Genomic DNA, 13,823 nt, shown 5'->3' with positions numbered 1-13,823 from the left:
TCACCATCACGCTGTTGGAGTTCGAGCGGCCTGTTCTTGACGCTCGAACGGCGCGAACACGACTCAAGAACACTGTTCTCGGAACAGGATCACACACCACCTCCTCGTCAGGGTTTTACAGGAACACACGGAAAAACTCGTGAGATTTTGATTTTTAAACAGCTGCAAAAAGTAGAGAGATGGCTTCCAAAGCCATAGACAATGGTAAGTTTTGCAAAATTAACATCGGAATACATCAGAAAATATACGGCTTTGGAAAGCTTCAGGGTGCTCATATAAAAGTCCAAACTCTGAGGAATACGCAACCGTAACGTAAGTAAAATTGTCGGAAGATATTAGGATTCAAAGTATGTGACAATCCTTCAGTTTGGATTTCAGACATTTAAGACATGCCTTGAAGTAGGGCTGTGGTGGCGACAGATAAGAGACAAATTGTAAAAGAGAGCCACTACAGCCCTATTTGTGGGGCTAGTTTGCTTTTATTTCATACAAAGGCGTTACAAGTCCAGGGTGGTTTTTTTTTGGGCGTGTTAAATCCTGGGTGTGGGCGCATATCCCCTTCGCCCCAATTTTTTTTGGGGGGGGGCTATTGCCCCCCTCCCCCCACACACCCAAACACGTAGTAAGGAAAAATGTTGGCTTACCTCTCGGAAATTAAAAATTTCCATTTCAAGGACTGACGCATCAAGATAGGTCACTTCGTGAAATTAACGTGTAGACAACGCTGTTTTATTTCAAGTGACTTACACAATCTGGTATCTGGACAGTTTACGATCCTACCTATCGATGTATCAGTTATTCAGTCTTAGTGCTGTTTGGTGTCGTCAGTGGCTGAACATTGAACCTGATGTAAACAAAGTGTGATGTTGATCAGGAATACATTTGCCTATTGAGAAAGCAACGGAAGCTACAACTGTAGAATAATGTGGCTTTTTCTGTAAGGCAGCAGGTGCCATCTGATGATGACGAGAACGATGAAGATGATGATGACGATGAAGACGGGAGCGATTCATCAGAGGAGGACGACGAAGAAGAAGAAGGGCGGAATATGGCTCTGGAGGGGTAAGGTGGTGATGGTGAAAGTGATGTCGGTCACAGTGTTTATAGCGGTGAATGTCATTGTGGTGATGGTATGGTCAGTATGATAAGGGTTGGCAACGGTTTTTGTACGGGGTGGCAATGGTGATGATCATGGTGATGGTGAAAGTGATGTCGGTCACAGTGTTTATAGCGGTGAATGTCATTGTGGTGATGGTTGTTATAGTATGGTCAGTATGATAAGGGTTGGCAACGGTTATTGTACGGGGTGGCAATGGTGATGATCATGGTGATGGTGGGGCAGAATGTGGTTGTTCCGGTAGTCATTGAGGTTATGGTGCAGGTGGTGACAATAGTAGTGGCAAAGATAGGGATAATGATGGATGATGTGCATGTAGGCAATTGTGGTGGCGGCCAGGTGACAGTGTTGGTTATGGTGGTGCTGATGACAGATTTGTTGGTGGTGATGGTTTTGATGCAATTGATGATTAGAGTAATGGAATTCTTGTTTGTGATCGTAAGCTGGTGTCGAAAATGGTGATAATGATAATATACATGTATGGTGATGGTGATAATATATGGTGGTAATATATAGTGATGGTGATAATATATAGTGATGGTGATAATATATGGTGATGATGATAATATATGGTGATGGTGATAATATATGGTGATGGTGATAATATATGGTGATGGTGATAATATAATGGTGGTCCTGATTTTCAAGTAGGATGCTGGTGATGGTATGATTGGGATGACGTTGGTGATAAGGGTGTGGTGGTGGACGTTATGCTACATGCATTATGCAAGACAGTGTTGAATGTGTTTGTGGAGGTGATGGTAGTGTTTGTGGTGATAAATAGGATTCATATTGATATTGACTACGACAATGATTGTCTCGATTCAAAAACGTGGTGTTGATTGTATAACTGCTCTTGATGACAAAGTAATTTCTGACAGAATTTTGAAAAAAATTCGTCCTTGCAGAGCATACGATCCAGCTGAGTACGAGAACCTGCCCGTCAGCTCTGACATCAAGGAACTGTTCCAGTATATCACTCGCTACACACCTCAGACCATAGAGCTGGAGCACAAACTGAAGCCGTTCATTCCTGACTACATTCCAGCCGTGGGAGACATCGATGCCTTCATTAAGGTACATATGTGGCACATAACCTCATCTCTGGGTCAGGGAGCCAGTGTGGTATTTCAAAAAGCCAAAGACTTCCGGGAACAAAGTGCACGCATGAGTCAGCAAACTCAGCATATGGCTATAGTTATACTGAGAGGACAGACGCGTGCGTAGCTGTTGCTGAATAGCCTAGTACTGAGCATGCGCTGTTAGAATATAGAACTGGCTCACTGATGGACTAAGAGGGCTTGAAAACAGCCCAGAATCTGTTTTGCCCGATCCCCCAGCCTAACCATCAGGGAGACCCCCCTTGGCCCTGCGATCTTTGACAAGCCTTGCACCAAGCAGTGGGACCCCGTGACCATCTAACACCATACACTGCAGTCCTTTTTAAATCTGTCTAATCCTCCAGATCCCCCGGCCTGACAGCCAGCCAGACACCCTCGGCCTGACGGTTCTAGACGAGCCCTGCGCTAAGCAGTCAGACCCCACGGTGCTGGACCTCACACTGCGGGCCATCTCCAAGCAGACCACCACCAAGGCAGCCCAAGTCCGTAGCATCGAGGAGGCCAGCAAGAACCCCAAGCTGGTCCAGAACTGGATCGAGAGCATCAGCAACCTGCACCGCTCCAAGCCGCCTCCGACAGTCCACTACAACAAGTAAGTTGTAAGGTGTAACCAAAGTGATCCACTTGAATCCCCAGAGATGAGAGCCCTTCCAAGACAGCATCTTGCTCATATCAAAGAAACCTTTGATCCTGAGTGTTGGTATTCTTTGCTTTCTAATCCTCACAATTTCCTTTTAAAGGGTCCTGTCGTGCTTGTGGAAACAGAGTAAAAGTCAAGTCCTAAAGACCTTGTTACAAAGGGGGTATGAGTATAAAGATGCTTCAGACCCAAATGGATGAAGTGGATGTGTCATTCCCTACCGTATGTTGTTTTGGAGCACACGTGTGTATGCACATGCTTGTTACTGGGTTATGGGCGATAACATACTTGCTGAAATACAGACTTTAGGAGGACCAAAAAAGTCCTGATGGGGTTCCACCAGCATAGTGCACGAAATTTTCCCTGTAACACGGGGAAGGCCTATGTGTACCCACATTAATCTACGTGTACCGGTACATGTGTCACTGTCACTCACTGTGCGTCAGTATAAACCAGTAAATTGCTGAGTTTTATCTGCTCATCTGTCAATTCATGTAATGTAAAAGTCTTGAATGGACGGAGATATGCACTGACTTCCTTCAAAGACTACACCCCGAATAATGCTGTGGGGTGTGTGATTTCTCAGGGTTTTTGTAGATTTCATGATTTTTAACCCCAAATTGCCAAATTTTCAGGACATTAAATCATTTAGGTTTGCACAAAGAAACCGTTGAAAGATCTGCATAATCACAGCCCGTTAATGGAAAATGTATTCCTTTTAAGTTCTTAGCTAGTAAAAGCTACAAAAGTCCTATAGTGCTGTCAAGTATATTTTTTCAAAAAAGTAAGAGTATTTTTCAGAGTTGGTTTTTTATGAAGTAGGAACAAAGTCGGACAAAATATATCTCCTAAAAACATACTTGGAAATTTTCTTTTTTGTTTTGAAAATATATATATTTGAGAGCACTTCAGGGTTTTCGTAAAAAGCCCCCCAAAAGTCAGAGTATTTCCTTAAGGGACTTCGTACATGTACGGTATGTGTGAGCCAGTCTTCAAGTAACAGTCATTTCAGACCAGCTGAAGAGAAGGGACACAACTGATAGTGTTCAAGCTGCAGGCATTTTCAGTATCCATTCTCTTGAGCCAGTCTAAAACATTAGTTTAAGACGGGCCAAGCGCATGTTATTCCCATTCATAAACACTTTTTGAGTCGGATAGTCAAAACAAGTTTAAACTTACACAATTTCCAACAGTTTTTGGAACAATTTCGTTTTATATTTGTAAAAACCCTCTAACCATGTAATGGCATGTTCTTCGCATGCATAGTGGTAACCTGTCTCCTTGTATGGAGCATGTATAGTACCATACTGCATGAAGTGGCACACAGCTGGCTGGTGCTCTGTCAGTAAGCCTTTTGCGAGTGACCTTTGAATAAAATCTGGTACTCTGAGTTCTTTAATTTCACGGATTCATAGCAATTTGAATTCTCCACACTAAAAACGCTGTTGCTATACCCCGTAATTAAGGGCAAGCTTTTGCTTAGTTACATAAGAGACGCCTTGCAACAACACGCTCTGCTCAATGGATAAGAAGGGCACAAAGGAACCAGTCCATTCCAGAGATGGTGGTTGCTATGCAAAAGCTTGCCCCGAATCACACAGTATAGCAACAGTGTCTTTAGTCTGGGGAATTCAAATTGTTACGTTTCTATGCAATCAAATAACTCGGTGTACCAGATTTTATTCAAATTTAACCCGCAAATGGCTTATTGTTTATAAGACCGATCATGTGATGGACTCTCAACCAATAGGAATGGCCAAATTGTCCCAGGCATTTATGAATATTGTAGAATTCCAGTTTATGAATGACTGTGTGCAATTTTGCACGCGTGTTGTCCGAATGCTTTTTGAAATACGGCACAGGTAACGCACTTCATGACAATATGAAGTCCCAAATGCTGATGCGTGTGGCAATCTGCAGAAGTGACATCATTTGAGAGAGACCTACCAAGCCTTGTTAAAACCCTCTCTGGATTTTTCATGGATTTCTCTTCATACTGCGATGTTACCTTGCAGGTATCAACAGTGTTTAGTTTAACCCCTTCGCTACGGAGGACTGCTTCTACCGCACCGTTGTGTGAGGATTAGTGCATACCACACAAACAGTCTATTCACCATGCAGCTGCTGGTTTAATGGGGCCTGCTGCTGGACAGAGCCCTCCATTCAGGGCATACCACAGCCCAGCAGTCACGGTCAAAATAATCCCGCCGTGAAGGGGTTAAAATACAAGTCCTAGATCTGTCAATTTTTCCCAAGCTGTCGTTGACATCTTAGCCAGTGCTTTTCTGGCACTGCACCGATGCACACTTTTTTACTTTTTGCCCTATTTTTCTTTCAACAGAACGATGCCGGACATCGAATCCCTGATGCAAGAGTGGCCACCAGAGTTCGAGGAGCTGTTGAAGCGCGTGGGGCTGCCAACGGCCGACATGGCCTGCGACCTGGACCAGTACGTGGACATGGTGTGCGCCATCCTAGACATCCCTGTCTACCAGAGCAGGGTGCAGGCTCTCCACGTGCTCTTCACGCTCTACTCGGAGTTCAAGAATTCTCAGGTGAGATTCTAGTCTCTCTGTGTAAGGAGCCCCGAGACGGCCAAGAGAGGGCGCAATTTTCCTAGCAACGGAGGTTCCTTCGATGGGAACTGCACTTTGCTAGTTTACAGATGACTATGCGTTGTGGTCGCGTCACTAACCGACAGAATGAACACTCCTCAACAACGTGGCTTTTTTCAACCAGTAAGTGGGTGCTTATGCTCAAGGCAGATAGACACTCACTTGCTGACAAGCCTCTCGTGATATCACTGATTAATTATGCAAGATGACGCCCGCTTGACCTCCAGATCTTGACTAATCACCAGACACGTATTACGGGTCTCTGGCTACAGTAAGCTCATTTACGTTAAAAGAAAACATGAGACGCCGAAATCCATTCCGGCCAACTGATGTCTCTATACTGTGCGGACTAGTCAGGTCTGCATGCATGTACATGTACATATTGATGGGCTGAAGTCAGTGGCACACCCAACTGGGGAGGGGGGGATTCGAGCCTGACCCTCTCCTCCCAAGGGATTTTTTATTGACATCTATATCATACCTTGTGGCACAGCAGGGGGAGGGGAGTGGTTGAGCATCATGAGTTATTTTTGGGAGTGAAATCAAGTCCACGTCACCCCCCCCCTCGGCCTGTAACAGATCCCGTTTGCGCCACTGGCTGAAGTTGGTTTGCATGCGTGTGTCGGTGTAGTTGCCATGCAGAACTACAGAAAACTACATTTCCCTGGTCAGTAGGCCTACTCTTGTGTTAAGTTGGTTGGGTAATTTTGTATGGATTATGACCCACTTGGAAAAATTGCAAGGTACATGTACGCGTTCCATTTAGATCACTGGTGGGGGACATTGTTTATAAGGCAACCCCTTGCTTCTGCAAATCGTCAGAAAGTCTATATGGGAATGTATGTATGCATACAGACAAAAACCCGTATAGGAGATTCCAAGCCTTAGGGTACAGCCCTGAAAGCTGTTGTCTAAAGGTCAAGTCTCAAGCTACTCCTATGAAGTGCAGCAAAGGCGTTTCTGTTACCATTGTTCATCGCATGTAACTTTTGCCTTAAGTTGCGATGTGACCTTGTATTTGACATGCATCTGAAGTGCAGTAGATTTAACTGAAACACTGTCGATACGGGCAGTTCAGAATAGTGCGCCTCCAAGAGTTTGCAACCTGTTGACCAATCACAGTGCACAAAATCTCTTGACCCTTTCGTAACATGCACTGGGTTGAAAGATTTCGCGGACTGTGATTGGTCATCGGGTTGCAAACTGTTGAAGGCGCACTACATGCATTGTGGATCGACCATATTGCATTCCTCAAATCTGACTGTACATCTAACGAGGCATTCCCCAAGATTTCAGGATTCTCTCTGTTGCCTTATCTCTGCAGCACTTCAAGAACCTGGCCGAGGAGAACAAGTTGGACAACAAGCTGAAGCACGGCGGTGGGGATGACTATGGGGGCACCTCAGGGGCTGGTGGGGAGGACGTTGATAGATTAGTTTTCTGAAATTCAGGGGATGTTTGATACAGAGATCTCCCTCTGATTTCTAGAGTACCTTATCCTCATTCTCATACAGTGAATACTTTCAAACCGTCCAGGGGTGTGGAATTTATGCCACTGCGTACCGGTACATTTTTAAAGTGTATCGAAACAGGTGGAACATAATTTTAAATAGTGTGTTCCAAATAGGCAAGACAATGAGAAATTTCAAACATCACAGCCCAAACTACATGTATTCATGGCACATAGTACTACTGACTTGACATTCTGGTGTTTGGGCACTGACACGTTAATGCGGAGTCCATGAATGCATGTGCAAGTGGACATTCAGGTACTTGGTATCTTCAAACCATGCATACATTGTGCCTTTTGGAGTTTTGCTCTACTTTGTATGCAAACATGGTTAGCTGCAGCAGGCAAGCTGACACTCAAGCAGTTGCATGTAACTACTGTGCGGTTTTGTGAAGTTTGTCTTTCGTACATATGGACCTGAGTTCTTAACCCTAACCTTCCCCATTCACACAAAGTTAAACACCCATATGGGACTTTGTGCACAGAGGCTGTTGGACTTTGTTTTTCTGAGGTATGCCAAACCCAATGCAGAAGCCAGCTGCTATGGGCCTACCGGTACCAGACCTTTCCCCACAGAACTAAACACTTTACTACTGTTTAATTCTGTGTGGTTGGGGAAGGCTAGGGTCAAGGGGAAAATTCCCACACCCCCCATTAAGGTCCAAAAAGGCCTACATATAGCTCTTTAAGATTAAAAGTAAAATTGAACAAGGACCAGTTACAGGTGTTATCCCTCTGTTTGTATTTAGACTGGTGACCTGATTTCACTTAGCTGACACTGAGGAGTACTTCATAAAATGAGGCTATAACAGTTATTGTGGCATTTTTGGATCGTTATTTTGTGTGGAACTGCAACAATTGTGTTGACAAAACGTGTAACGTTCAGCCTTTAACATACATGTACATGTATCGAAGGCTGTTGGCAGCTGAAGATGGTCTGGGTTTGCATGGTCCTGTGTACTCAAAGGTTGAGTTCCAGCGGCCTGTTCTTGACACGGGTTTCTCATTCGAATGTTCAAACAGCGGGAACTCGACTCAAGAACACTGTTCTTGGAACAGGATCACACACCACCTCCTTGTCAGGGTTGTACAGGAACACGGAAAAACTTGTGAGATTTTGATTTTAGAACAGCTGCAAAAACCAGAGAGATGGCAAGTTATAATGCTAGAGACAATGGGAAGTTTTGTAAAATTAACAAATTCTTTTCCTTAACACAGAAATGAATTCAGCCCAATAATGTACATGGATGTCCACGCCACGTTGCATGTTGCTTACCTCTAACTGCCTGCAATAACCAGTTGTTTGTTCCCGGTTTTCGAGCAGCCAACCCACGAACAACAAATCAAGCTGTTCATGAGCATACGTGTACAAGAACAAGCCGGCCAAACTCAGCCATTGTGCCGTCCCATTGTTCCTGTGATGGGACACAGGGCGCCCTCTGTGGTTCATGTGCACAGGTAATTGGCACAATGGAAATAAGCCCACTCTGACCCCTTTGTGATAATAAGATAATAAAAACCATTTGGGGCTTCAGAGTTTTCTTCAGAAATCACACATTTTTCAACAAGGACCCTTTGGCACTGACATGACGGGTCGCAAATTCAGTCCCTTTCTCAGGAAACTTGGGAAGTTAGTTTTGTTAGGGATTTTAAAATGAAACATGGTTGCATTGCTAATAAAGACCAGCGACAAATTGTTCAGGGAGTGTCTTGTAATGCAGAACACTTCATCACTCGAGAGATGCTATCAAGAGGCATGCAGCCTTCCCGTTACATGTAGTGTAGTTGATGCCAAATCTCTGGCAGTTTGTTCATTTTTGGCCCCAAAATGCAGTCAGAAATGTACATGTACACTTCTCTTGCAAAACCTTGTATGCAGCGTCATTCATTACAATCAAACCACTGTATCACTAACCTTAACCCCAGGGGTATAAATGTATTTCCTACTGAAATTGGAGGATCGAGGACCATTAGGGGTACATACTGTACATGTATATGTACAATGTACATCCATAACATGCTTTCCAGTGTCAGCAATGATTGAGGTCCATTACTAGGTTTTGGCCGACTGTACTGAAAACCTCATACAAGTAATGCAATCCATGAGCCATAATTCTCTCTGTCTCTTTATTCATAAACTGTGTATAATATGGTGTACAAAATCTATTATCTGAATACTAATCTTTTTACAAAAATAAAAGTAGACAGTTACTATTCCAAGTTAAAAATAGTTTGGTCATATTTAGATTCATGTACTTCAGTAAATTTTGTCTGTTACATTGTACCTATTGACATGACCTGATAACTCCATGTAAACTGATATTTAGGTCACAAATATATGTAAATGTACATGTATTGCTCTGCCTCATCTTAATGCAACACATTCTGCTGATTGTGAAAGACACGAGCTAGGCAGCATTTGGTAATGTCGCCTTTGGCACATACACATGTAACTTGGACATTGCCAGTCTCAGGTACATTGTGTAAAAAAAACAACACTACACAAGATGTAAAATGTACAAATTGCAGAATCGGAGTAACATTAGACATTATCTTCAGGCAAACCTGAATTCCCAATTCTGATTGGTCGATCCATGGCAACAGTGTGGCATACAACTGTACTGCAAGGTTCATGTTAATCCCGCATAATGAGCTGTCTGAACTCGATGTAAAATGCATTACAAAAATTTACTGTAAAATTAAAGCAGCCGGCACGTTTCCACTGATTATCTTCATTGCAAGTCAAGTTTACTTGAAGATACATGTTCATGTAAATTATTTCTCACGTTCATGCTTGTGAAACACAATAATGTAGTGCATCTGTGTCCCACTAGAGCTTGTGTGATAACTAATAATGTCACACATCTTCAAATCTTTGGATACAGTATGTCAGAAAGTTGACGCTTAATTCATCAGGACACCTCTGATACATGTAACATGTCATGCACATCATTGTACATTTACTTGGTACAGGATCAATTGTAAGTATGCAAGTAAGCATAAATAAAATCTCAAAGCGTGAAAAGGCTTGAGTATAGATGGTTACATGTGTTTACATGTATTTCAAGTTATTTTGCTAGATTGCAACATTACGGCACATCTCTTGAGGGGGGACAGGAAACTTGTTAACCCCACCCACTACATGAAAGTCATTCATTTTAACAGAGTTCTAAATCATCGTACAGGTTATTGAGGACAGACGAGTTTAACAAAGGATACTGCCCATAAAAAAAAACCAATTTGCATTTACTTTAGTACTGGAGCTATAAAATTAAACCACAAGCACTTTAAAGGAAACATTTTTTTGGCAAGCAAGCAAGTTAAAAGCATACATGTAATGCACGAAGCAAAGCGGCCTGTCTACAAACACTGATAGATGATTTGGCATCATAAAATGGACCCAAATGCAATTTCGGCTGTCATTTTTCAAAACTTCTAAAAGAGTGACTTTGATCATGTAAAATACAAATTAAATGCTGGCAACCTACTGTGTACACACTGAACCTGTGCATGTTTGAGTTCCATATAGAAACTACATGGTCACCAGTGACTGGGCATTTGTGCACATTTGCGAGGCTCCATGTACTGTACATGTCCTGTACATACATGTAAGGACACAATTTCAAAGTTTTCAGTTTTATGCCGTTGGTCAGCTGTGCAGCCTCTGCCTGATCACATGACTACGGTACATTTAAATGTATCAATCTCATCATCAGCTGACACGGCTGATCGCAAACTGGACAAATATTTGAATACTAATGTACACATGTAAATCAAGGCTAGTATGCTACATGTAGGCCTACCGTAGAAGTACAGCCGGTACATATATGGACGTCACGCCCCAACTATAGCATCTGTCCCAACTACATGTACATGTACAGTTGGGACAGTCCCAACCATGCCAACTGTAGTGCTGCAGTTGGGCTGGCCCAACTATTGTTGACAAATTTCTATAAAAATTTTCTCAACCCGAACCAAGTGCATCTTACACTTGACACAATTCATCTGAAATATGGCACTTCATCTATGAGTATGACATGACAACTGTAAACAATGAAGATGACTTTGGCACATGCTGGACACATGCACACTGGACCTCTGTGCTGTAGGTGGGCCAGCCCAACTATAGCACTCTAGTTGGGACGGGCCCAACTTCGGAAGGTCTCAACTACAGTTGGGACTGATGTTATAGTTGGGGCGTAACATGTACATGCATGTTGTAGGTTGTGCATAATACGCTCAATTCATTTCAGGCAGGCTTTTGTCACTCTCACGGTCTAACCTTTTGACATGTATTCATGTACATGTAGGCTAGGGGCTAAGGCCTACATGGACATGACGGAGGCCAGTGAACTATCTTCAACTTCAAGGCTTTGCCCCTCCTGCTCTGGTATGTCTGGGCAAGATGCATCATTTCCTGGCTTCTCATCAGTGTCCACCTCTGGAAAACGTTTGAGGAACTCTTTCCAACCATACCAGCTGCATTCGATGATCATGGTGGCCAGTGCCTGAGGATGACGAGCTTCCGACTTCCTTGCTTCCACGAGGGCATCCTTGTAGTCATCTTTGGAGGACGCACTCCAGATGTTGTAGATGGGTGTGGGGAAAGGAGTGCAGGTGGACAGCACGTAGCTGCAGAGCAAACGACAAAGTCTCCCATTGCCATCTCCAAACGGGTGCAGGTCAAGCATCTCAAACACCAGCCAACTGCAAGTTTTCAGCAGCTTAAATGTGTTGTCAAAAAGCTGCTCAGAATCCTCTGCTTCACCCGTCTGGCTTCCTTGGGAGATGGCATCTGCTTCATCTGTCTGGCTTCCTTGGGAATCGGACTTTGCAAGTCTACTCTGTGATTCTTCAAACAGAGAGTTAAACCTGTCTAAAATATTATTAACGACTCTGTGCATGTCGTCTGGCATTTGGTATTCATGTTTCTCTCCTTTATAAGTTGTATACCGCTGTTTGTCACTGTATTGCCCCGGTTCAGTGAGATGTGGATTCTTGGGTGCACTTTTGAGGATGATTTTGTGTGCACCTCTCAGCATGGATTCCTCAATCATGCCATGAGATTTTGTGTCCGTTTCTTTTTCCTTTACATCTAGCAAGTATTCGTAGGCATTTTTCAAGTCCACTGTTTCTTTTTCTTTATCTGACAAGTCGGAATAGTCCTTTTTCGAGGCCAGACACTCTTGAGTGTCCTCCAAAGTACCGCAACCGCGGCCCTCTTCCTTGTTGCAGTGAAAGATAAATTTGTCTAGGAATTGTCTCTGCACAGACCCAACATCAGCGTTGCATTTTTCCTTCATAAGATTCCACTTCGCTTGGAATCCTACAATCTCCCTTACCATGTCATCCACTGGTGGAACATTATCTTCCTCTTTACGCCATTTAGGATTTTCCTCCGGTTGAAATTTAATTACATCTCCCACCTCTGAACAGTGTCTCCTCCGTTTTCTCTGGCTCTCCTGTGCCGACGCCATTTTTTCATGGACGCGATCATTGCTATGATCGCGCATTGATACATGTTATAATGAAGATCAATGGTGCAATCGTGTTGCAATACTGTCGCGCTTGATGATTGGTCGAATCGGTACATTTGTCTGTTTCTAAGCCAATGAGATCTTGCGCCAATGAGTCAAACGGCAGCAGCTGGGTCATGAGCTGATGACGGTTGACTTGCGTATGATCCTATTATTAGCCACCCGGATGACCTGGCTTCGGCTCAACATAACATAAAAATCAACGGGAAGTTGCTGCAGCCACAACCAGACTTCTCGTGCGTAACTCCATGCGCCAAGCCTCAGCCGAGTAATTTGGGCAGCCTGGTGAAATCCGCGTAATCGTAAGTCATGGGCCGTTTTCCAATACTCAATTCGGCTCCGTCGAAGGCTTCAACTGTTTTTAACTGGCTGACTTTGAAGCTTTAAGTGCAGTAATTAGACTAATAGTGCCAGAGAACATCAAATAAGATGAAAAAGAGCTAGAAATTACAGTAATTCAATTTAATTTAAACACTTCATGCCCACAACCGGGGATTGGTTTTAGGAACGAAGCCTGAACGGAGCCCAAGTCGAGTATTGGAAAAGGGCCTTGGTTCAAGATGGTTTTAACCAAAGATTGTATAGCGCCGCGCTATACAATCTTTGGTTTGAACCATGGGTAGAGGCACGGTGTAACACGCTGCCACAAGAGGGCGCTATACCAGGCGAATCACCATCACACTGGTGGAGTTCGAGCGGCCTGTTCTTGGCGCTCGAACGGCGCGAACACGACTCAAGAACACTGTTCTCGGAACAGGATCACACACCACCTCCTCGTCAGGGTTTTACAGGAACACACGGAAAAACTCGTGAGACTTTGATTTTTAAACAGCTGCAAAAGTAGAGAGATGGCTTCCAAAGACAATGGTAAGTTTTGCAAAATTAACATCGGAATACATCAGAAAATATACGGCTTTGGAAAGCTTTAGGGTGCTCATATAAAAGTCCAAACTCTGAGGAATACGCAACCGTAACGTAAGTAAAATTGTCGAGTCATTCTCATTTCGGAAGATATTAGGATTCAAAGTATGTGACAATCCTTCAGTTTGGATTTCAGACATTTAAGACATGCCTTGAAGTAGGGCTGTGGTGGCGACAGATATGAGACAAATTGTAAAAGAGAGCCACCACAGCCCTATTTGTGGGGCTAGTTTGCTTTTATTTCATACAAAGGCGTTACAAGTCCAGGGTGGTTTTTTTTTTTTTTTTTTTTGGCGTGTTAAATCCTGGGTGTGGGCGCATATCCCCTTCGCCCCATTTTTTTCCTTTGGGGGGGGGCTATT

The 13,823-nt window shown here is 43.5% G+C and overlaps 2 protein-coding genes across 3 annotated transcripts; one reads left to right on the top strand and one right to left on the bottom strand.

The window, feature by feature from the left end:
- Window positions 1-61: 61 nt before the first annotated feature.
- Window positions 62-10,048, top strand: LOC147797594 (intraflagellar transport protein 46 homolog). Of its 2 annotated transcripts, none has more exons than XM_087142694.1 (6): window positions 62-204; window positions 947-1,062; window positions 2,026-2,194; window positions 2,583-2,830; window positions 5,220-5,433; window positions 6,818-10,048. In XM_087142694.1, the coding sequence occupies exons 1-6, from the start codon at window positions 202-204 to the stop codon at window positions 6,935-6,937; spliced, it is 870 nt and encodes a 289-aa protein (XP_086998820.1). In that variant the 5' UTR covers window positions 62-201; the 3' UTR covers window positions 6,938-10,048. The 2 variants fall into 2 exon arrangements, with proteins under 2 accessions (XP_086998820.1, XP_086998821.1); XM_087142695.1 differs by having other exon boundaries at window positions 71-204; window positions 943-1,062.
- Window positions 9,117-12,514, bottom strand: LOC147797593 (uncharacterized). Its single transcript, XM_087142690.1, has one exon. It carries the CDS (start codon window positions 12,478-12,480, stop codon window positions 11,329-11,331), a length of 1,152 nt encoding a protein of 383 aa, XP_086998816.1. The 5' UTR covers window positions 12,481-12,514; the 3' UTR covers window positions 9,117-11,328.
- Between the last annotated feature and the right edge of the window lie 1,309 nt (window positions 12,515-13,823).

Source organism: Acanthaster planci, linkage group LG10, assembly GCF_054643075.1.
Source record: "Acanthaster planci isolate LZ-2023a linkage group LG10, COTS_SCS, whole genome shotgun sequence".
Classification (NCBI taxonomy): Eukaryota; Metazoa; Echinodermata; class Asteroidea; order Valvatida; family Acanthasteridae; genus Acanthaster; species Acanthaster planci.
This window is presented reverse-complemented; position numbering and strand designations above follow the sequence as displayed.